Source organism: Megascapheus bottae, chromosome 24, assembly GCF_031878675.1.
Source record: "Megascapheus bottae isolate mThoBot1 chromosome 24, mThoBot2.hap1, whole genome shotgun sequence".
NCBI classification, from domain to species: Eukaryota; Metazoa; Chordata; class Mammalia; order Rodentia; family Geomyidae; genus Megascapheus; species Megascapheus bottae.
The window spans coordinates 4,234,653-4,257,532 of record NC_143532.1 but is presented as its reverse complement, the minus strand read 5'-3'; the positions used below and the strand labels follow the sequence as shown (position 1 = coordinate 4,257,532).

The window sequence follows — 22,880 nt, the reverse complement described above, 5'->3', positions numbered from 1 at the left end:
CTTACATTCAGTTCTTTGAGTGTTAATAGGCAAGTTTGGGCCGGAGGTGATGGCTCATGCCTGCAATCCTAGCTACTCAGGCAGCTAGGAACTGAGAACTGCTATTCAAAACCAGCCCCTCTGATCTCCAAGGGAAAAAAAAAAAACTATCAGACAATTATCTAGATTTTCCCTTAAGAACAGACTTATAACTAAAAGGAAAATTTTTATAAGCTTTTCATTGTTACAGCTTAAATTTTCTTTGTAAAAACAATTTCCCAGGGCTGGATATGTAGCTTAGTGGTAAAGAATATGTTTAGCATGTGTGAGACCCACAGAAAAGCCAACAACTTTGCACAGACTTAAAATGAATGAGTCATAAAATGATTTAACACAAGACAAAAACTTGAGTCAGGAAATGAACTTATTAATGCACGAAAAAACAAGATTAATGAAGAGATTTAATATTTTATTTCTTACTTTGCTGCAAACTTGTTGCTTCACTGTATAAAAATAGCACCAGCAAATGCAGTGCATTATAAAATAGAGCTAGAATTCTTCATATGAGGCTCTCCAACAAGCACTTTCCTCCACTCCCAGTTATTTCAAGTGGCAAGGTCATTAGGTCAATCCAAATCCAGAGGTGAATTTAGTTACAATAGGATGCATGATAATAGTTATCATTGAGATACATAATCTCTATAGATTTTTACCCTGGACAATAAATTCAGAATACCAAATCCTAGGGTTTAGTCTAAAATTCATTAATGTATTGTAAAAAAGAACATTGTAATCACTGGAAAGTGAAGGATATTTTTTTCTCTTAGTAGTGTTGAGTTCTTGCTTTTCCTACCAGAAAGTGTTGAGTCATTGCAAAATGTTAAGTTTTTCATCCACCACTAATTTAGACAACTATGTGCAGTAAATTACTTCACTCTGGTTTATTCAGGGTGCCATTTTCACTCCTCAATAGATTTTATGTATTTCTCATATGCTTCTTCATTCATTAGTTCATCTAGTTCTGAAGGGTTACTCATTGTCATCTTTATCAGCCAACCTGCAACCAAAACAGAATCTTAAATCACAAATTACCCTTTTAAAGTCTTAATTCATTCAAAATGTAAATTTCTCAGTGCTTCAAAATTAATCTAGTGAATTCAGTTAGACCATCAAATTAATCTCATGTACATATATTACTTGTTGGTGAAGCTTTTCAAACAAGGACTCAAATTCACAAGTGCACACATCTTTCACAGGAGAGGCACAACCCTGGAACTAGTGAGGCTAAGTGCATGTGAAACACCAGAGGGATAGAAGGCGAAGACACCCAGCCATACTACCACTGACGGGCTCCTCATGATCCTCAGACACGAATATCTGAGCTTCAACTCATGTTTAGAATGGAGGAAACTGCTGTTAGTCTAATTCACTAGGTTAGGCATGAAACAAGAGTTTAGGAAAAATTAGGCAAGGATGACAATGGGAAAAACTTACCATCTTCATAACAAGATTTGTTGACAAGCCCTGGATTTTCTGCAAGTGCTTCATTAACTGCAGTTACTTCTCCTGATAGAGGAGAGTAGAGTTCACTGGCAGCTTTCACACTTTCCAAAGCACCAAACTCATCTGATTGAAATAAATTAAAGAAAATATTAGCTGTGCACCACAGTGGCTCACACCTGTAACTCTAGCTACTCAGGAGGCTGAGACCTGAAGATCAGGCAGTTCAAAGCCAGCCCATGCACAAAAGGGCATAAAAGACTGACCAATTATTCACTAGTAAACAGAAAGTGGGCTTTGGCTCCAGGGATAGGGTGGTAGCCTTGAGCTGAAGAGCTCAGGGACAGCACCCACGCCCAGAGGTCAAACCCCATGACCCAAGTACCTGAAGATACAAATAGAGATGTGATTGCCTCACATCTAATTCTAAAATTTCTTAAATCTTTTTTTTTTTTTTTTTTGCCAGTCCTGGCTTGAACTCAGGACCTGAGCACTGTCCTTGGGCTTTCTCAAGGTTAGAGCTCTACCACTTGAGTCACAGAACCACTTCCAGCTTTATGTATGTGGTACCAAGGAATCGAACCTGGGTATTAATGCATGCTAGGCAAGCAGTCTACCAGTAGGCCAAACTCCCAGCCTCTCAAAGCCATCTTTTTAAGCTCCTATCTATGAGCAGGGTGTAAACTGCATCTATCTTCTGAACAGTGAACAACAAACAGTGAAGCCCTTGGATACCAGATATGTTTACGTTTGATAAAATTCAATGTTCTTCAAACTTATTAGGAGCTTAGAGGAGGGAAAAAAACTTTAGAGGTTCTACAAGTGGAGAAATACCTTGTATCAGACCACCTTTTGCAATTATAAACTGAACAAACATTAAAACCAAGCATATGAAAGCTCTGGAAAGTTGTTCGCTTGAAAGCAAACTCACTTCTGGAAACAGGATCTGACTGAGATCTTCATTTACACAACCCTTCCCCTGACAAGAGTACTCACCCAAAACACAGGGTGACTAAAACACCAGAAGAAAACTAATCTTATTTGTCTAAGGGGTCAAAATCCTAGAAAGAAGGGATGATGGAGAAGAAAGAAGTAACAGGGATAGATCCCCAAATGACTTGATATTAGCAGAGAAACTTAAGACTATGACAGTGAGTAGACAGACATGGGGAACACTCACAAATGAAATGCCTTTTTTTTTTTTTTTTTTTTTGCTAGTCCTGGGGCTTTAACTCAGGGCCTGAGCACTGTGCTAACAATTTACCACTTGAGCCACAACACCACTTCTGGCTCACACCTATCCCCCTCCACCCCCATGTGATACTGAGGAATCAAACCCTAGTCTTTGTGCATGTTAGGCAAGCACTCTACCACTAGGCTAAACTCTGTCCCTGAAATGCTTTTAAATGGATACTGGAAATGGAATATCTAAAATAACTCAGAAGACAGCATTATTGCAGACTAGACACAACAGAAAAAAGGAACCAGTTGAAATTAACCAGGTGAGGCCCTGAGTTCAAACCCCAGTGCTAGGGCCCTGGAATTCTCTCAGCAGACCATGTCAAACATAGGCAGGGAAAATTCATAGCATAAACAGGGACATTCCAAAATAAGAAAAACACTCACCTTGCTTCTTCAATTTTGTCCCAACTTCAGGCAGACTGCAATAAACAACATCTCCCAGAGCTTCCTAGAAAACACCCAAAACAACAGGAATCACCCCATACCCCCCCCCCAGCATAAAGGAAAAATACAAAGGCTAAATCCCCTATAGCTACGTTGTTTATCCTTCTTTACAAACATTTGAAAATGTAAACACTGGCCAGAAATAGTGTACTCACACCTAAAATCCCAACACCTAGAATCCTAGCACCAGGGAGGGAGGAGCAGGAGATTGTGGGTTTAAGGATAGCCTGGCTACATAGTTAAGACTCAAAAATAAGCCAGGCGCAGTGGCTCACGCCTGTAATCCTAACTACTCAAGAGGCTGAGATCTGAGGATTGTGTTCAAAGCATGAGACTCTTATCTCCAGTTGATCACTAGAAAACAGGAAAAGTGGGGCTGTGGTTCAGGGGTAGGGCAGTAGCCTTAAGCTAAAGAGTTTAGGACAGCACCCAGTCCCAGTGTTCAAGCCCCATGACTCACAAAAACAACTAATATTAGTTCAGTAGCTACACTGCACATGAATCAGATTTAGCCCCTGACATAAATTATATGCCTGTAAGGCCAACTCCTACATCTTCTGAACACACTGTGCTTTTCCACCTCTGCAGTTTTACTCATGACCTGCTTCACTGGCTGAAATCCCACTCATTGATTCTACAAGCCCTGTCCTCCTAAAACCTAGCCTCTGGAAGAAGTGGCCTCTCTCAGGTGAGTGACTCAGAGCCCCTCACATCACCATGTTTTTTTCCATGGAGGGGACTCCCTCCATTGATAGAAATTTCTGTTCTCTGACCAGGTAACATCCTCTTGACTCTTACATGCATCCAGATGAAAATCAATGTCACTTCTTGGCCTCTCATGTTTTTTTGAACAGTATCCCTGGATAAGACCAGTGAGGGCCAGACACTGGTGGCTCATACCTGCAATCCTAGCTACTCAGGAAGGGACTGAGATCTGAGGATCACATTTTGAAGCCAACCCTGGCAGTTAAATCTGAGACTCTTATCTCTAGTTAACCTCCAAACTGAAAATGGTGCTGTGGTTCAAGTGGTAGAGCGATAACCTTGAGCAAAAGAGCTCAGGGATAGTGCCCTGAGTTCAAGACTCATGGCTGACTAAAAAAAAAAAAAAAAAGACAAGTGAAGATGGGGAAATAATAGAGGACAGACTAAATTAAAGGTTTCCCTCTGTGTCATCTGGGCCTATCTTTTATTTCTGTCTTTCACAATGCTGTGGTCATATGGATATCCTTTTCTTAACTGGATAACATTTTTTAAACTCGGGGTACATTTTCTTCTTTTAAATGTTGACTTAATGTCTTTTATCTCTTGTTTTATTTTGGGTGTTAGTACTGGGTCTCAAAACCTCAGAGCCTTCTGTTCTTGTTTAGCCTTTTCACTTGCAACTGATGTTCTTCTACATCTTCCACATCTCCAGTCTGGCATTTTGCTGGTTAACTAGAAGTAAAAGTGGTCATGGATTGGATTCAGATCCCTGAGATCCTCAGATCTCAGCCTCCTGAGTAGCTACAAGGATGAGTCACCAGTACTTAGTTGGCTTGAACTCAGGGCCTGAGCACTGTCCTTAGGCTTTCTCAAGGCAAGCACTCTACCATTTGAGCCACAGCACCACTTCCAGCCTTTTCTACATATGTGGGACCAAGGAATTGAATCTGGATCTTCATGCATGCTAGGCAAGCACTCTACCAGTAGGCCAAACTCCCACCCCTCAAGGCTTTGTTTTTTAAGACAGGTTATCTGTAACCCAGATTGGATTTAAGACTCTCATCCACCTGTCTTAACTTCCCAAATGCCATAGGTATATAGCACCATGCCAGGCACATCATCTTATACCACACACTGCCCTATGGAATACTTTGTTTCACTTGACTGATTTTCTTCCAATGGGCTTTAAAGGACCCAATGCACTATACAGAATAAACATTTTTCATAAGGGAGAGATAGTCCAAATTACTTAAGGGCAGATCATCACAGATCTTTGCAGATATGATCTTTCAAGACATTCCAATACCTGTGCAAAATTGCTGATTCCGACAGTTCCAATCCCATTTTCTGCCATTATCCATTCATGTTTCTCTGTGAATTTACGCACTAAAAACAGAAGAAATGCAGTGTTAACCTTTTTTTTTTTTTTTGCCAGTCCTGGGGCTTGAGCTTAGGGCCTGGGCTTTGTCCTTGGGTTTTCTCAAAGCTAGCCTTCTACCATTTGAGCCACAGCACCACTTCGGGCATTTTCTGTGTATGTGGTAATAAGAAATTGAACCCAGGGCTTCGTGTATGCTAGGAAAGCACTCTACCACTAGACCATGCTCTTGGCCCTGTCATTGCTTTTTAAACAATCCTTTCATATCGTTTCTGTCAAAAGGCCAGAATTTCCAGAATTTGAGTTTGTCTTATTGTTGCTCCCTGCCAATGATATACAGACCAGAAAAGAACAAATACCATGTGTATAAATGGCAGACCTTAGTCTAAATGGTTGTATTTGACAGACAGGAACACCTTTGTGCATCTTTGGTGACCAGGATCATAAAACTTAGGCTTCAAATTACTTAGCCTACTCATACCAAATCTTTGGAGCACATTCAAACGTATACTTAACTACTATTGGTCTATCTTGCTGAAAGGTAAAACTGTCCTTTAAAGGTAAGACTTTGGGTGATGGGATTAGGAAACTGGGAGAGTATCTCAAGCAGTGGAGCACTTGACTAGCCAATTCAAGGCCCTAAGTTCAAATCCTGATACCACCTAAAGAAAGACTGTTTATATAAAAAAAATGGTACATACTGGTAGTCATGGCCAATAATCTCAGCTACTTAGAAAACCAGGAGGGTTGCAAGTTTGACAGCATCAAAAATTTAGAAAGATTCTATATCAAAGTAATTTTTTTTTTTTTTTTGCTAGTCCTGGGGCTTGAACTCGGGGTCTGGGCAATGTAACTTTGGACACTCTTTGCTCAAGGCTAGCACTCTACCACTTGAGCTATAGCACCACTTCCCACTTTTTCTGTGTATATGGTACCAAGGAATCGAACCCAGGGCTTCATGCATGTTAGGCGAGCACTTTACCTTTAGGCTATGTTCCCAGCTCCAATATAATTTTGCCTTGAGCAAAAGAGACTGAGGGACAGCACCCAAGCCCTGTGTTCAAGCTCCACTGGACTTCAAAGTGCTGACATCTTTCCTTTAGCCCTAAAATTGTACTATTATGATTCCCTTGAACCAACAGAAAAAAGTGGACAGATTAGGCAAATAACTCTTTTAACTGGATCTTGAAAAACATGGGGTTTAGCCTCAGAAAAGCATATGTAATTCATTAAAACCGTGTATCTTTCTCCTTTTAATGGTCAGGTAAAATTTATTTAGTGAGTCCATGTTCCCTTAGTATTTATTTGGTACTATACACTGATTTTTAGCAAAATGTATTCAATGCTTGTTAGGTAAGTCCAGAACTTAACAGAATTTAATTTCATCCTCCCAAAAGCTCTTAATGTAGGTTTTACCTCCACTTCTAATGAGGAAAAAGACTCATAAAAGTTACCATACCTTAAGTCACACAGTCCAGATAATACAGAACCAGAGCTGACAGTGGACTGTGTGTGCTTTTAAAAGCCTGAGTGCACTCTCTCTCCATTAAATATGTACAGCCATGTGTCCATTTAAAACAGAAGTGAATTACAAATACAACCAAGGTGCTAAACTTGATGTTCTGAGCAGTGTTGAACTAAATGGCTGGAGAATGTAAACATGTAAAGGCTCGACACTGCTGACTAGCCAGGAGAAACAAAAGCCTGGGCTGGAAATGCTTTGCCCTTGCATTCAGATCAGTGACGCACCGGTGGGCCCCACACTTCGGCATAAAACAAAATGAACGACTCCAGCTCCACACATTTTCGGAGCAGGGACCTGCCTGCACCACAAGCCCTCTTTCCGCGGGGCTGTTTTCCCCGTTCGCGGGCAGGTGTCCCGGTTCCAGGTCCGTCTGAGTTAGGCCCGGCGCCGCGCTCCCGGGCGCTGCTGGGGGAGCTCACCAAGGTCCGCCCCGCGGCTGTCCTAGTAACGGCGCCGCGGCCGGGCCCTCGGGGGCCCAGAGACCTCCGCACGCGGGGCGGCGCAACTGTCACCACGAACCCCGCCGTGCCCGCCGGGCGCCCTGCCGGGGGACGCCCGGCCCGGGTCCGCGGGCCTCCTCCACGGCTCCGCCCTACCCAGGACGAGGAGGCCGCCCGTGACTTCTGGCTCCCCACACCGCGGGGAGAGGGGCCACGGACCCGGGATCGGGCAGGACCGCAGCCGGCTCCGGCCGGGGGGAAGAAGGCGCCCACGTGCCCGCGCTTACCGGAGAAGAGAGCGGGGGCCATGCGCAGCGTCCGAACGGCGTCCGCGCTCAGCCGCCAGGGCCTCGGCGGGCGGGGCGCGGCGGGCGCCAGGGCCGTGCGCAGGCTGCAGGCCGCGGACCCCAAGCTCCTGGCCACTCGAAGCGCCATGATCATCCGCAGGGGTTGCGAGGGTCGCCGACAGGCGCCTCCACCACCCCGCCCCGCTCCGCCCCCCTCCGCCCCGGGCGCTCCGCCCCTTGCCGGCCCGACCAAAGCCGGGGGACCGGCCCTAAGTGGAACGGGATCTGATTGGGCAGCGCTCGTGGGGCGGGGACGTCTAGGCTGAACGCAAGCTCGGATAGGGTGACGCGTTAGGGAGGCGTGACTTGCTGGAGCGCTGAGGCCCGGATGGGGCCCTGGACGAGGGGCGGAGACCCGGTGGCGGGCCCGGGGAGCAGGAGGCGGGGCCTCGGGGGGGTGGGGCACGGCCTGGCCCCGGGCGCCGGTGTTTCCGGTAAGTCGCTGGGTCAGCAGTCTGGGGTAGGGCTGGCCCCGAGGGCAGTGCGCTCCTGCGGTTCCCTTGTGAGTCCCAGACAGGACCTCAGCACCAGAGCTTGGGCAGGGCGGGTGCTGCACTTCTGTGTCCGGGAGGAAAGCTTGGCGCTGTTAGATCCCGCTAAACTCACTGAGGCTGGAACCTTTTTTCTCCCAGGGGCATTTGGGTATTTATAACTTCAGTGATGGATCGATCATACAGAATCATCAGTGTGGATGGCAGTCGGCGGCAGACGGAAGGCAAAGGGAGAGTGGCCGGTCATGTAGCAAAGTGATTTTTGAGGGTGTCTTACAGCCTCAGGGCCATTTGTTCCTCACTCCTTGGCCAGAGGCCAAGGACTGATGCTGCCACTGACTTTTTGAGCTATTGAACACAATCCATGACGCAGGCGTGGTGGCTCCTACCTGTAATACTAGCTACTCAGGAGGCTGAGATCAGAGGATCGCAGTTCAAAGCCAGCCTGGGCACTAAAGAATGTGAGACTCTTATCTCCAATTAATCATTAGAAAACAGGGAGTGGTGCTGTGGCTCCAGGGATCAGATAAGTAGCCTTGAACTGAAGAGCTCAGGGACAGTGCTCAAGCCCCGAGTTCAAATCCCATGACCCAACCCCCCCCAAAAAAAAAATCCATGAAAAATCTCTTTGCTGCAGATCCCAAGGGGTCCAGTGATTTCAAACAGGACAGACAAAGTCAAGAAGCCCAACTGTTAGGACTAGCTTCTTGATGGAGACTGGACCAGACCACTAATGCAGAAGTGTCCAATAGGTGAAGAGTTAAGACCCAGTATAGGCAGCTTCTTGCTTAATCAGAAAATCCTGTGACCAAGGCCTGAGAAACGATGAAGTCATCCTTCAGACCCACATACACAGAAAGTAAGTTCTGGGAAAGATTTCACCTTCAGCACAGATTTGATGCAGTGGGCCCAGAGCCAACAAAGAAACACTGGAATGGAAAACACTGCAAACTCAACACTGGAGGGCAGATTTCCTTGGAGTCAGTCTGTATGTAAGCTGCATAAGTTGTTGCACTTAACTTCCATCTGGCCTACTCAGGGGTTGTCATAATGGACATGCGCCATTGTCCTCTGAGTAAAAAAAAATCACCATCTGTGGAGTCTCTGCCATGTGTCTGGTACCGTGTGAACATTGTCGTGTGTGTGTGTGTGTGTGTGTGTGTGTGTGTGTGTGTGTATGCTGGTCCTGAGGCTTGAACTCAGGGCCTAGGTGCTGTCCCTGAGCTTTTTGGCTCAAGGATAGCACTCTACCACTTGAACCACAACTCTACTTCTGACTTTTTGGTGGTTAGTTGGCGATAGAAGCATCTCACACACTTTCTGCTTGGGCAGGGTAGGAACTGTGGTTGGTCCTTAGACTCAGCCTCCTGAGTAGCTAGAATGATAGGTGTGAGCCACAGAATGAGCATTGTGTTTTTACTCCTGTCCAAACCTCTCCCTGTCAGGTATCACTTTCAATTCTTAGAACATTAAAAAAAGAAAAGAAAAGAAAGAAAAGCCTAGAAGTGCCACAGGTTAAGTCATGTGACCAGCAGCTGTAGACTATGCTAAACGTTTTATAGCTTAAGGAAGAACTGCTGGGTGGCAATAGTAGGACTTAATAGAGAGTGGTCTCCTTGCCTCAATTTGGAATGCTAACAGGATCATACTGAGTTACTTTCCACTCCAGATCTTGGCTACTTGTTGTTGTTGTTGTTGTTGATGATGATCTTGGGACTTGAACTCTGGGCCTGGGCACTGTTCCTGAGCTCTCCAGCTCAAGGCTACCACCCTATGAAAAGAGAATCTGAAGGACATGTGACAAGATAGGAATAATGCCTCCAAGAGCAGAGGAACACTGAGATTTTCTAGGAACACCAGAAGCTTTATCCCTATTGTTTCAAGTGGAATGTGGCCCGGCCAGCATCTTGGTTTCAGACTTCTAGCTTTCAGAAGTTATTGAGAAAAGACTCTCTATTGTTTTAGGACGTCCAACAGGTCATACATACTTTGTTCCAGCAGCCCTAGGATACTAAGAGGACCTACTTGAATGATTCCAGTTTAGAACAAATTCTAGGATTAGTTTTAAACTGAAATAATTCAAAGGCCACTGCTGACTAACCAAGACAATAAATTATTACTACAGAGATTTTTATATCATGTAGTTTTTATTTTGAGGAGGAAATACATTGGAACAAATAGTCTCTACAATAGTGCCAACTATATATATATATATATATATATATATATATATATATATATGCTTATTTTTTTACTTGCTGGGCTTTGTAACTCTTCTATAGACAAGAAAACCAATGCTCTAAAGAAAGGGAAGAATCAGTGGTTAACACAGGACAGAGCTCCAGCCTTTCCATCAGAATGATCACACGTGGATAAACAGCTTACAGCTTAAACCCCAGGCAAAGCTTGTCCTGGCTGAGTGGACTGGGCCTCGAAGGGTGACCTGGGCCACGGGCCACTGCTTGGAGACGCCTCTCTTTTACAACCAACACCCAAGAAACCGAGTATCTTTGTCAGGAGCAAATCCACGATCTCTCCTTCCTCTGACAGCTGCAAAGGAGACAGAACCAAGGGACACATCTGAAGCCATCCTTTTTGGAGGTTTTTTCCTAAGGAGAGACTGTGATTTTACATACCCCTGAAAGGGGAGTATGTCCTCCCTCCCTCATATCTGGGGCTCCTTCTTCCCCTTCTGAGCATTCTAGGTTTTCCCCAACAACACTTTTAAATCCCAAACTGGACAGGAAAAGCTGAATTACAGAATGTAAATTTACATGGCACTAGCAGCATTTAGACCTTCTTCTGAGATCACTGTCACCTAGAGTGTTTTTCTTCCATTTACTACTACTACTACTACTTATTGCTATTTGCTTGCTCTGCAGGCTGCCTGTAATTTGTGGCTCAATCACTGGGGTAGTACCAAACTAGGGATGAGGATTCCCAGTTCTGATCTCAGTTCTGCCCTCTCTTGCTAGGGATCTACAGGAAGAAATTTGCTCCTGGGCTTATTTCTCCTCCTGAACCATTATTAGGACTTTGAGTGACCATGGTTAACACCACAGTTCAGGTAGTCTCCTCATAGTTCAGTGTCAGTTCCAGGTCAAGAGCTCACCTGATCTTGTTTTTGTTCTTCACTGAAGGCCACCAGGATGACGGAGATGAATAGATTCAGCACCACAAACGTCATAAACACAATGCAGGACCCAAAGAGGCAGGAACCAAGCACAGGGCTGTAGTCCAGGACCTGCCAGGAATAACACCAGTCATTCCTGGCTTTCTGTGTCCTAGTGTCTACCTCCTGTCGGAAACTCTCAGAAAAATTTAATCCTCAGAGCTAGGTAGAGCTTGGAGCTAGGAAGGTCCCCTCTGCTTGGGATTGAGGACGGGAAGGCCCAGAGCAGAAGCAGGCAACGCCTCTGCCCACTGCTACATCCTCAAACACGTATTTGGCTAGGGCTTGGCATGATCCTGCTGCAGACCTTCCAGCACAGACCCTCTCCCTGCCCCCCTCCAGTAGTCAGTGAATGCCTGGCATTTCAGGAGCAGGATCTCCAGGGATTCCGGACCATGTGGCTGTGTGGTGGCCTGGAAGTGGGGACTCGAGGAGGGGAGGGGAGGGAGTGCTTTTTCTAATTTTCAGGAAGGTTTGGTGCAGACCTTGCTTAGTGTCCACCACCCCTTTATTTACCTCCTCATAGTTGAAGATCCCTAGCTGAAGGCTGATCAGAGTTTCTGCCGCATCAAAGAGGCTTTTGTAGGAACGGAGTTGCCATCCAAATATTAAGTTAGACTGTTAGAGAAAGAGTGCTCATGAATGGAAGAAGATGCAGGACTCTCCTCTCTCCAGACCCAGTCCTGCTGTCAATGTGACCCATGTCACCACCTCCTCTGCCTGGCCTGGCTCAGTTGTCTGGATGGGAGGTGCATATGTGTGTGCGTATGCAATAATGTTTGAGAGAGGGTGTGTATTTCTATGGGTCCACACGTGCAAGACCATGCGCATTGCATATGTGAGAGTCTGCATGTGTAGTCTGTGAGCATTGATGCCTGCACTCATCCATTTGTGTGCATGTTGCATGCTCTGCAAGCATGTTCATCAGTAACCTCATCTGGGACTGGCTGGGGTCAGAGTCAGTGGGTGATGCCCAGTTTTGCATCTTCTAGTACACAGAGCTCTCTGAGCCCTTCTGGTGTTCAGGCACTCGCTATCTAAGCCACTATGATACTTTCCAATTTCCAAATAGCTATTCTAAGACTCAGTGAGGAAACTGGGTGCTCTGAGGCCCCAACTCTACCCCCAGAGAGTGGTGCTGGGTGGACAATGTGTCCCTTTTATCTTAGCCTACTGCTTCTCTCCTCACTACAACATATCCTCAAAAATTCCCTAGGACTATGATATCAGAGGAAGGCCCAGACCCTCCTGAGTTGTCACTTCTGGTCTCAGACAACACTGCAGCGTCGCTGAATGGCAGATAGAGGGCTGAATAAATCCACAGCATTAGGACATTTGTACAGACTTGCAGAAAAACCACCCATTTTAGTACACACCCTCCATCCGCCTATCAATGTGTCCCATCCTGTTTCTGAGAGTAGGAAGGGCAGCTGGAGAAGGTCAGGGATGGAAGATGCTTGGGATGTCCAGTGAGGTAGTGATAGGGTGGCATCTAGGATCTAAATGGACTGGTACAAGGTATGCTCCAGGCATGGTGGGAAGGGAAAGATAAGGCAAGAATGAGAAAAGATTAGGGTGAGGAGAGGGGCAAGAGAGAGCAGAAGAGTCAAGGGCGAATAGGAGAGCATGAATATTGCAGAAATCATTGACTGGGGTGAACATAAGAGGAGTGTGTATTTGGATGCAAAGGTTCAGAAAAAGGTCATTTTTCATATTGCTAAATGACAAAAGAGTTGCATGTTCAATATTTTTCTTTTAGGGATTTGTCACACATAGTTGTGATCATCAGAATGCTCTTAAGTACTGAGGGGCTAGGAGGGCATTGGTCCTACCAAATTCATCCCTTAGTATCTAGGACAGCTTGTGGACACAGCACCTCCACGTCCTCACCTTTGCCCTAACAAATGTTCACCCCCCAGCGCAGTTCTATGCCCCACGCATGTTGGGAATTTCACCACATGCCTTCTGAGTGACGGGGCCATCGGGAGACATGGCCCATCCAGGAAAGTCGAGCTGCAGAAAGGGCGCCCTTGTCAGGGCAATGGGGTCCTCTCCATCCCAGAGCTTAGGCCACCTCACACCTATGTGACTGAAGCCACCAGTCTTTGCCATTGAGGTGGCCATACCACGAGATCCCAGTTGAAAGATCCATGCTCAGAAGATCCACCATCCCTCAGGGTCCCAGGGTTTCCCTTACTGTCCACTCCATGCTACCACATGGCCTCAGCTTTGCAGAGACCAGTTCTAAGGTTTTCCCAAGGGATTCACTCACCACAATGGAATAGGCCAGGAACATGATAACAATGACGGCGATAAAGCCTGAAATGTCACCCCAGGCCCGGGAAAGAGCCGATGTGATCATGCTCATTTTGGGATTCAGTCTGAGCAGATGCCAAAGCTTCACTGTGGACAGGAGTACCAGGAAGGCAATGATGTATCCGAGGGCAGCATCAGCTGCTGCTGTCTCACTGAAACTGATCCCCCTGCCAGACAAAAAGAGGAGGCTGTGAGCCACGAAGCTAGAGCCTCTCTGGATGTAGGATTCACGTGATTGCCATCTGAGGATGGGGGATTCGACTTATCATGACCTCAGAGCCATGATGGTGTTGACAACTGTGATGAGGAGTAAGGTGGGATGACCACAGTGGTGATGCTGCTCAGATTGATTGTGACAGGAATGGTGGAACGATGGGGATGATACTGGCAGTGATGAGGAGGACAGTGAGGGGGACAGCATGTGTCTGGTAGTTTTGACACATGTCTGCACAGGACACAATGCTGGTTTGTTGAATGAATGAGATAGTGTTAGAGTGGAAGTTTGGAATAGAATTCAAATTCCGAGACCTGTATTTATTTGCCGTGTGATCTTGTACCAGCACCTTGTCATCTCTGAGCCTTGTTACAAATGATTTTGTCATTTGTTTAAAAAAAAAAGTGGGGACTGGGAATGTGGCTAAATGGTGGAGTGTTTGCCTGGCATGCATGAGGCCCTGAGTTTGATTCCTCAGTACCACATAAAATAAAAAGTGGGGGATGATGACAGTGTTTGTAGAGGTCTCTGGAATATTAAATAGATGAGGCTGTGTTTTACCCCAATGTGTGACTTTCAACAGTAAATCCAATGTGAGATATATCTGTAAACACAGTGATGGAAAAAAAATGCAGTTACCCAAAGCAAGCCATTTGACCTTGGAGCACAGAAGCTAGGCGTGTGTGTGTGTGTGTGTGTGTGTGTGTGTGTGTGTGTGTGTGTGTGTGTGTATGCACTAGGGCTTAAACTCAGGGTCTTAGCACTATCCTTTAACCTCTTCACTCAAGACTAGTACTCTAACACTTGAGCCAAAACTCCACTTTTTTGGCTTTGTTGTTGTTTTTTGAGTGTCATGTACTTTGCTGCCCTGGGTGGTTTTGAACCATAATCTTTAGGTTTCCATCCCCTGAGTAGCTAGGATTTTAGGGGTGAACTACCAGCACTTAGCCACACAGTAGATCTTTTCTACTTTTTTGCTGTGTGGTCCTGGTGTAGTTGCCTGGGCTTTCTGAACTTCAGTTTCTTTGATAAGTGGAATATGATACCATCTACCCTCATCTGTCCCTGCCTGTCCTGAGAGCATAAGACATGAGTTAATCCATTCTGCCTGGTACAGAATGGACACTTGGTGCATGCTAGCAGAGACTGCTCACTTGGGCACAGTCTCTTCAAACATGTCTTCTCCAAAGCTAGGAGGAACCCAGACCAATGCTGTGTGCAAAAACAAGGTAATATTATACTTTGTCTTAAAGAGTCCTCACCGGTCATATGTGCTCCAGGCCCCACACCTGAATGTAGGGGACAACTGCAGTCACTTCTGCTGAGGGCTCTGGGATGAGCCGTGGGCCAGCAAGGTCCCAAAAGCATCTTTCTGAGAGCTGGAGGATGGAGGGATGGGGAGCTGAGAGGCAACCACTTACCCTGTCCTGTGCTCCCGGTAGTACTGGAGGTCTCGCTCTGCCAGCACAGCCCTCTTCACAAACACTGCCAGAGCACTCCAGCTGGCAAGGATGATGGCCAGTTCCAGAAGGTTCCACTTACTGCTGAAATAGCCCCACTTCTGCCTCCTCATGAGCTTGCCCTGGGAAAGGAGTCAAGGTTCTGCAGGAAGCAGTGGTCCCGACTGCTGATCCCAGCCAGGAAAGTGGAACAGGAGTTACAAAGCCTGGGAGACCAGAGGCCCTGGCCCTGTTGGCAATGTGCCTTGAAGCCCCTCCCCAGTCTTGGACTTGCTTCCACCTCTAGATCCAGCTGCAGGACATATGAGAATAAATACAATATCTAATAAGGAAAAAAAAAACACCTTTATCCTCATGCAAGGAAAGATTCTCCTCCAGTTCCTTGTGTTTCAAAGAGTCTTTAGAAAACCTGTCACTGTAAATTCTTTCTCTGCCCCTTTAAGGTGTATTTTTTCAAAACCTAAAGAAGCCTCTTGATAGCTTCCCAACTCAGAAAAGTCATTCTCAAAGACCTGAGAACCATCTCTTTCATGTGTGGCTGAGGAGGAAGATAGTACCCCAGTTATTGCCTGGGTCCTTAAGTGAGCAGAAGCCAACCCCACAGACACCTAACTCAACTGACCAAACTCCCTGTCACAAAGGTCAAGTTGTGTCCTTCCTTTTAAGGCAGTTGGCAAACACTGGTGACCCAGAGACCATGTGACTTTAGGATGGAGAAGGTGACAGATACTGTGGTCAGGTCTTTTCATCTAAGGACAAATAGGGCAGGTGGCATCTGCCTAGCTGTATAAATGCATGAGTTTTCTTCCTGTCAGTGATCTCTGAGTGGATTACCCATGATGCACCTCACTTGCTGATCTAATGCTTACTTATCCAGTACTAACACTGCTTTCCTGAAGGGGGAGGAAGGAATTGCTTAATAGATGTAGTCTCCGTTTTGTAAAAAAAAAAAAAAGACAAAAACCAAAAACTATTGGTTGGTTGATTGTCTCCAAAATGACCAACCAATAGCTGGATAGTCTAGGCTTGCCTCAAACTCATAATCTTCATGTCTCAACCTCCAAAGAGATAATGACAAGCGTGAACTACGATGCCTGGCTGGTATCCTGCTTTATGAGGCTCATATTGTGGCATGGGGGGTAAATATGAAGGTCAAGCATTACATTCTGGGTTCAAACTCTGATGATGGGGGCTGGACATATAACTCAGTGACAGAGCTTGCCTAGCATGCATGTGTTCTGTCCACATCGAAGCAAAACAGAAAAAAAAAAATACCATGTAACCTTGGATAAGCAACAACTCTGAGCTTTCATGTTCTTAGCATAGTACCTCCCATGTGGTCAGCTACTAGATCATGGAAACATATGAAAACCACGGTATTAGAGGAGCCGTATAAACTCAGGGGCTCAAGTGGGCCACAGCTGTAGATGCCCAAGGTCCCTCTAGGCTGGCAGCTTTCATGAGACCAGCTTTGAGAGCTGGCCGCTTGGTATGATAGAGCAGGTATCAATCCCATGTCCACTTTTGGTGGGAGTTGGAGGGCACGTATCACCCATTTTGGGTAAGGTCTAACATCTTCCAGTTCTCATCATCAACTTTGTACCTGCATGGTATATCACATGTACAGCACAAGCTAAGGGTGTGGGGCTCCTTCCTGATTTCTGTGGACTATAGATGACAGTAAAAGGTGCCAAGAACTCCCCAGTCTAAGCTAAGAGAACCCCAGCCACTCTTGTCCCTTCACCCAGCCTTTTAGGAGGCCTTTGTTCAGCAGTCACAGGACGAATGGGCCTCTTCCCCAGAGGGCTACCCCTGAGGTGTCAGTTCCTCAGAAATGCCAGTCTCCATCCTTCCCAGGCCAGCTGGAGACAGAAGCTTAGTTCAGACCTCAGGAACTGAGGTTGCCAGGCAGATACTGAAAGCAAGATGCTCTTTCCTCCTCCTCTAGGCGCCATTTCAAGGAGTAGGAGTGGTGTAGGCCAAGGACCAGGTACCCCAACTCCTTCCAGGAGTCCCCCATCCCCCTCACCTGCACCACCATGTAGTAGAAGAGGAAGACAAAGTAAAGGATCTCTGCGGCCACCACAAAGGGGTGCCAGCCATCAGTGAAGGGGTACAGACGCAGGCTCTGCAGGGTGGCATGTGTGAAGAAGGTTCCTGAGAAGCAGAGTGCTTTTAGTTAAAGGATTTTTTTTTAGTAGTCGTGATTAGCATTTTAATAGTGAAGGGTGGGGAGAAAGAAATAGAATGAACAAGAATTATGAGAGCATCCCACATGTAATTAAAGCAAATACTGTTTGTGAGGCTTTGGTTTTGTGTGTGTGTGTGTGTGTGTGTGTGTGTGTGTGTGTGTGTGTGTGTGTGTGTGTGTGATTAGTGTATAAAATGCACTTCCCATGGCGGATTTATGCACTGTGTATAAAATATTCCTACAGGTGACTTAAGTCCCTTACAGTCTCTCACCACCAACTCCCCACTACACCCCCAATACAGTGAGATGCATCGGCTACTGTCAGACTCCACCAGGGTACCCTGGGGACAGTGAGGGAGACAAGACCACAAAAGGGGGAACAAAGGCTAGGGCAACTCCAGTGCCTGGACTTTGGGGAGCTAGAGATGCACAGCGTCAGGGCAAATCAAGACCCAATCCCCCAGGGCAACTCATTTGCCCTGGAATCCTGGCCTTTGGGAAGTGGGGCCCCACTGGTCAGGAAACTGGGCCTGGAGACAGGGCTTCCAGGAAAGGTAGCTCACCCAGAGCACTGGTCTCCAGCGTGAGTGTGACAATGCAGAACAGATTAACATTGGCATTGTAGACAGTGAACTCCACAAACACAGCCCTGGTCAGGGTGTCCAGCCAGGTGTTGTCAAAGAGATACTGGAGTATTCTGTGGGAAAGAAAGCATCTCCATCATGCTTCTTCATCTCTGCTTTTTAGCCCCTAGATAAGACCAACTTCCTAGCCAAACCTTCCCCCCACCCCCATTGCTTTCTCTTTCCTCTCTCGCTACTGGGCCACTGGTACTGTGGGTGGTCACACCCAGTACATGACATTGAATTTTTGCACATGTGGTCTTGTTACCATTATAGTGGAACTTCTCAGATTAGGAGGTCCCAGACAAGCATATGAGAAGTTGTTGGAAATTCAGAGTCTCAAGCCCTATCCAACACCTGCTGCATCAGAAGCACTGGGCCCAGAGGGCCTTGGACAAGTCTCTAAGTTTGAGAGCCATGGTGTTAGAGGAACCTTATCAACCCAGAGGCTCAGGTGGGACACAGAAGCAGCTACCAAGGTCCCTCTGGCTGCCAGCTCTCAAGCTCAGCTTTCAGAGCTGGCTACCTGGTACAGTATAAAGAACAGGAGCTCTGGTAGTAGCAGAGGGCTCTGGCCTCAAACTCTGGCTGCTTCTTGGGTAAGCTTATCTCTTCTCCATAACTCATTAACACCATCTTTAAATGGTGCCTCCAAAAGTTGTAGGAAAATGACCCCACGTAACAATTGCTGGAGGGGAATTTCTCTTTCATTACACATTTCTGGGACTCAAAAATATGTTTTGAATGATTCTGCTTCTTCCAGCCTCTCCCACAGTGACGTGAAAACTTGGCCCAGGCCTACTGAGGCTGCATTTTCCAATCCAACATGAACTCTAGCAACGTGCTTCACTCAGTGGCAAGAGAATGGAGTCAGCTTTACCTTGATGCATTTTGGCGACTAGTTCCCAGGGGCACCATGTAGCCTCCTCCCCCGTACACCGTGAGTTTTCCCCACTGGGGATAGCCCCGACGCTGGCTCTGACTCTGGTACTGCCAAGCCTGGGGGAAGTCACTGCTGGTATTGGGGGCGGAGGCATTCCAGCCTTCCCCATAGTCTGCCAGGTCTTCAACATCCAAGGAATAGGGGGCATGGCAACCATCAAAGGAAGCCTGCAGCTGCTGGGCAAGTGGGCAGGACCTTTCCCGGACCCTCACTTGGCGAATGTGGGCACTGCCAACTAACTTGGAGTTCCCATCAGTGACAAAGCCTAAAATGAACACAGAGTGGTTAAGTCCAGCAATGGAAGCGTCTGTTCTCCTGGCCCAGATGCTGATAGGAACTAAAGGGTCCCCATTAGCGTGACAGCCAAGAGATGCTCATGCTCTCCATTCATCCAGATGACCTCCCCACCTTCTCTCAATCTTGCACCTGGTCCACTTCCTGTGTAAGTTCTTTGGGGAGATTGCACTCTACCATCCTGTCATCAATTTGCACTCTTCCTTCAACCTACGAGCATCTTAATGGATAATATCCCAGCAACACTGTTGCTTTCACGTTTTATTTATTTTTTCCAGTCCTGAGCTTGAGCTCAGAGCCTGAGCACTATCCTTGGACTTTTCTCAAGGTTAGAGCTCTACCACTTGAGCCTCAGCACCACTTGTAGCTTTTTTCTATGTACGTGGTACCAAGGAATCAAACCCGGGTCTTTGTGCATGCTAGGCAAGCACTCTACCAGTAGGCCAAACTCCCGGCCCAAGTTAGCCAGCTGCAGTGGCTCACTGGGAGACCCTCCTCCCCAGCCCCTATAGGAATCCCTCCCCTTCCCTTCCGGAGTAGCCACACTCAGTGCTTTGCAGTTCTAAGGACATGTCATGTTGTACAGGCTTGGCTTTTTTTTTTCCCATGGTGTTTTGCCTAGTACATTTGTTTTCACCTAGCCAATTCAAGATTACTTACTTTTCACTTAAGACATTGCCCCACCTGTAAACCTAGCACTTGGGAGGCTAAGGCAGGAAGATTGCCAATTCAGGACCAGCGTGGGCTATATTATATAGTGAGACCCTGTCTCCAAAAAAGAGATTCTCTGATCAGAATCAGGAGGGTTGATGGCCCAGGCTTTACAGGGGTTGTCTTCAAGGAGTATGGTTCTCGTCTTGAAACTGTTGCTTTATGAGCCTGATGACGCTTCAGTGACTTGCACATGCTCCCAGACAGTAGCTCAATCTAGAAGTCCGGGGACCATACCTGGGTGATGGCCGTACAGGTTGTTCATGAGGGTAGTGTTAGCCCATTCAAAGAACCCCTGGAAACCCAGGACAGCTGAGAAGCCTCGGGTGAAGCTGTGCTCAAGGTGCCTGTTGAAGTGGTAGGCACTGGGGTCCCTCTGTCCGTAGGCCACCAACAGCAGCATCCACAGGAAACCCACGTATGCTGGAAAAAATGCACAGCTGCCGTCATGCAGTCCAGGGAGAAAATACAGTGGAGCAGGGCTCCAAACAGTGGAGGGTTTGGAGCCCAGCCCACTCCCTCCCCTCAACCCCCACCCCTGTAAGAGCAGAACTGACCCTTGTGGAGACAGCAAAAGGGGGTGAAGGATGCAGACCAATAGGCCTTCTATCTGGGTTCAAATCCTAGCTCTTCCTCCTTCCTTGACCTCTAGCCCACCCCTCACTGTGCAGTTTGGTTGAAAAAATCAGTTAATATATATAAAACAGTGCCTGCAGAGTCTAGCTATATACATGTTTCTTACATAGAAAAAGAAATTTTTTTGCCAGTCCTGGGGCCTGACAGGACCTGGCATTGCCCTTGCGCTTTCTCAAGGCTAGCCTTGAACCACAGCACCACTTCTAGCATTTTCTGTGTGTGTGGCACTGAGGAATCGAACCCAGGGCTTTGCATGCTAGGCAAGCACTCTACCACCAGACCAGATTCCTGGACCTTACATAGAAATTCTCAATGGAGCATCCATCTCATTGCATTGCTGAGCTACAATACTGACAGTGGACATTCCTGTCCTCATGTGCTCACTAACACTCTGGGGATGGGAGCGTGATGTGAGGACCCTCTGGACCATCTGCATTCTGAGAATCTCTCCACAAGTAGGAGTAGATGGACACCAGGGAGTGGACTACATGCTGTACCTGAGGTCCTCAGTGTAGGAACCCATCATGGTTTCCTTCCTTCCCTGTGTGCCTATTCTGGGATCACCCTATCTGCTTCAGGGGGACCTGGATGAAGACCAGAGTCTGACCTCCTGGGCAAAGGGCTAGGGAAAGCCTCTGACAGCATGGTGATTGGGCTGAAATTGGCCCAGAAAAGGTAAAAGGAAAAGTGAGCACATATCAGGAAGACCAGATAGAAAGGTGTGGTCAAAACCCTGGGCTCAGAAGAGTGCAAGGCATCCTGGGAGCCACACAGACTCTTGTCAGGAGTGGGGACGTGTGGGGGTGGAGCCACAGGAGAGAGCTCAGACTACCCTAAGGGCCGAGGAGACCCATCGAAGCGTGTGAAGCACACTGAGTTACCATCTAGGGAAACGGACGCTCAGAGGTCACGAGGGACTGCTGAGGTTGCATCTTCTTAGTCTGGGTTGAGAGCCATGGAAGGATACCTACTCAGGATTTCTCTGATGAGGGCATAGGCCTTCTGTTCCTTGAGGCGAGTGGTTTTCATCCTCTCAACAGCAGCAGCAAGAGGGGGTTGGTAGTCCTTGCTGCTGCGTCTGCACATCCGGAGCCCAGCACAGTGGTCTGCGGAGAAAAGGAGGTGGCAGTGCCCCACACAGCAGTGGAGCCAGATGCGGGTCAACAACCAGAAGGCTCGGCCTTCACCAATTGTCTTTTGGACCTGGGCCCCAAGCCGCATTTGTCACCTCTTGCCTCCCTCTTGGCCTCATTTGCACCTGTGACCTAATATCTCTGGTGTCCGAAAGCAACCACAGAGATGCCTATGAAATGATAAAGCAGCTCATGCCACTTACCCCGCAGTACCCCACATCCTCTACGCCTTCTACAACCTGCTGCCCAGCCTTGCTCCCCTCAACCCAACACCCATGTTTCCAGCCATCCTGTCAGTGGTGCTATAAAGTTCCGGTTCTGTCCCACCGCAGGGCCTTCACACATGCCCAGTGTGCAGTCCTTCCCTCCCATCCCTCCATCCTCTAGAGGGCAGCTTAGGTGCCATCTCAGCAGAGGCCCATACTCTCTTTATGCTTCCCAACCTTATTCGCATCTCAGTTCACACATAGATGTCACCTCCCTGGATACCCATTTGTTCCAGGGCCAGTGACCTTCATCTAGTCAGTGCTCTGTTATCTGAGGAGAGGGTAAGACTGACTTCAGGTGGACCTGCCTGGGGTGACAAAGCTTCTCTAAATCTGAATTGTAGCCATGGTTACACAACCTTGTAAATTTACTAAAATCGAATTGTATCCAACAATGGATGATTTCTGTGCAAATTATGTTCCTGCTTTTTTTCTGGCACACAGCCTGAAGATTTGCCAAAGGGACATTTGAATTAATATTTAATCGGTTTGGAGGCAGCATCTCTTTGGAGAAAAATTACCCTTTAGTCTTGAAAGAAGATTTTAATGGACTTTTTGGATGTGAAAAGCCAAAACTATCCTGGACTGGAAGAATGCAAGCTCAGATGAAGGTACCCATGAGTGACTGTACTACGGTTTGATCCCCAGTGTGTGTGAAGGATGTCAGATTTGGCCCTCTCATTGTAGTTTGCCCACGTGTGGTCCTAAGGCTGTAGTGTACAGCCATTCTTAGAGCATCCACAAGCAGCTTGTTCCTTGGTTTTTGTTCTAAAGCCCAGGGGCCTGCATCCTGAGAAGAAGGCTTCCAGCTTAGGAGGGCATTGAGGAGTGCAGACACAGGAAGCAAGGGCCCCAAATGAGCTCTTCCAG

At 47.1% G+C, this 22,880-nt stretch overlaps 2 protein-coding genes and 1 long non-coding RNA gene across 9 annotated transcripts in view; 1 reads left to right on the top strand and 2 right to left on the bottom strand.

Annotated features, from left to right (window-relative positions):
- The window catches only part of LOC150046821 (uncharacterized), a 55,375-nt gene that overhangs the window by 1,348 nt on the left and 31,147 nt on the right, over window positions 1-22,880 (top strand). For 4 of the 6 annotated variants that reach the window (XR_016539530.1, XR_016539527.1, XR_016539529.1 and 1 more), the window contains exon 2: window positions 3,754-3,853. This is a non-coding gene — a long non-coding RNA (uncharacterized LOC150046821). Of the gene's footprint in view, window positions 1-3,753; window positions 3,854-22,454; window positions 22,622-22,880 lie in introns of all 6 variants that reach the window. The other 2 variants (XR_016539526.1, XR_016539525.1) reach the window with 1 other exon arrangement.
- Gcsh (glycine cleavage system protein H) lies at window positions 423-7,729 on the bottom strand. Of its 2 annotated transcripts, none has more exons than XM_090357227.1 (5): window positions 7,501-7,729; window positions 5,177-5,256; window positions 3,106-3,169; window positions 1,474-1,605; window positions 423-1,036 (listed from the first exon to the last, which is right to left on the bottom strand). In XM_090357227.1, the coding sequence occupies exons 1-5, from the start codon at window positions 7,652-7,654 to the stop codon at window positions 939-941; spliced, it is 528 nt and encodes a 175-aa protein (XP_090213353.1). In that variant the 5' UTR covers window positions 7,655-7,729; the 3' UTR covers window positions 423-938. The 2 variants fall into 2 exon arrangements, with proteins under 2 accessions (XP_090213353.1, XP_090213354.1); XM_090357228.1 differs by lacking the exon at window positions 7,501-7,729 and adding an exon at window positions 6,998-7,069.
- LOC150046819 (polycystin-1-like protein 2) overlaps window positions 10,288-22,880 on the bottom strand; it is a 65,183-nt gene continuing 52,590 nt past the window's right edge. Inside the window, exons 34-43 of the mRNA XM_090357229.1 lie at window positions 21,583-21,717; window positions 20,213-20,398; window positions 18,908-19,235; window positions 17,968-18,101; window positions 17,243-17,370; window positions 15,175-15,335; window positions 13,496-13,706; window positions 11,740-11,841; window positions 11,164-11,295; window positions 10,288-10,601 (exon numbers count right to left, since the gene is read on the bottom strand). Of these exons, the coding sequence (XP_090213355.1) occupies window positions 10,440-10,601; window positions 11,164-11,295; window positions 11,740-11,841; window positions 13,496-13,706; window positions 15,175-15,335; window positions 17,243-17,370; window positions 17,968-18,101; window positions 18,908-19,235; window positions 20,213-20,398; window positions 21,583-21,717 (1,679 nt within the window). The 3' untranslated portion in view covers window positions 10,288-10,439. The remainder of the gene's footprint in view (window positions 10,602-11,163; window positions 11,296-11,739; window positions 11,842-13,495; window positions 13,707-15,174; window positions 15,336-17,242; window positions 17,371-17,967; window positions 18,102-18,907; window positions 19,236-20,212; window positions 20,399-21,582; window positions 21,718-22,880) is intronic.

What these genes read in the sequence shown, in the direction of transcription:
- Gcsh (XM_090357227.1), bottom strand. Translation starts at nt 7,654, where the DNA reads ATGATCATGGCGCTTCGAGTGGCCAGGAGCTTGGGGTCCGCGGCCTGC. An exon ending in GGCCCCCGCTCTCTTCTCCG is followed by an intron (nt 5,257 to 7,500) that starts GTAAGCGCGGGC and finishes TTCTGTTTTTAG; the next exon opens with TGCGTAAATTCACAGAGAAA. An exon ending in GACAAAATTGAAGAAGCAAG is followed by an intron (nt 1,606 to 3,105) that starts GTGAGTGTTTTT and finishes TATTTCAATCAG; the next exon opens with ATGAGTTTGGTGCTTTGGAA.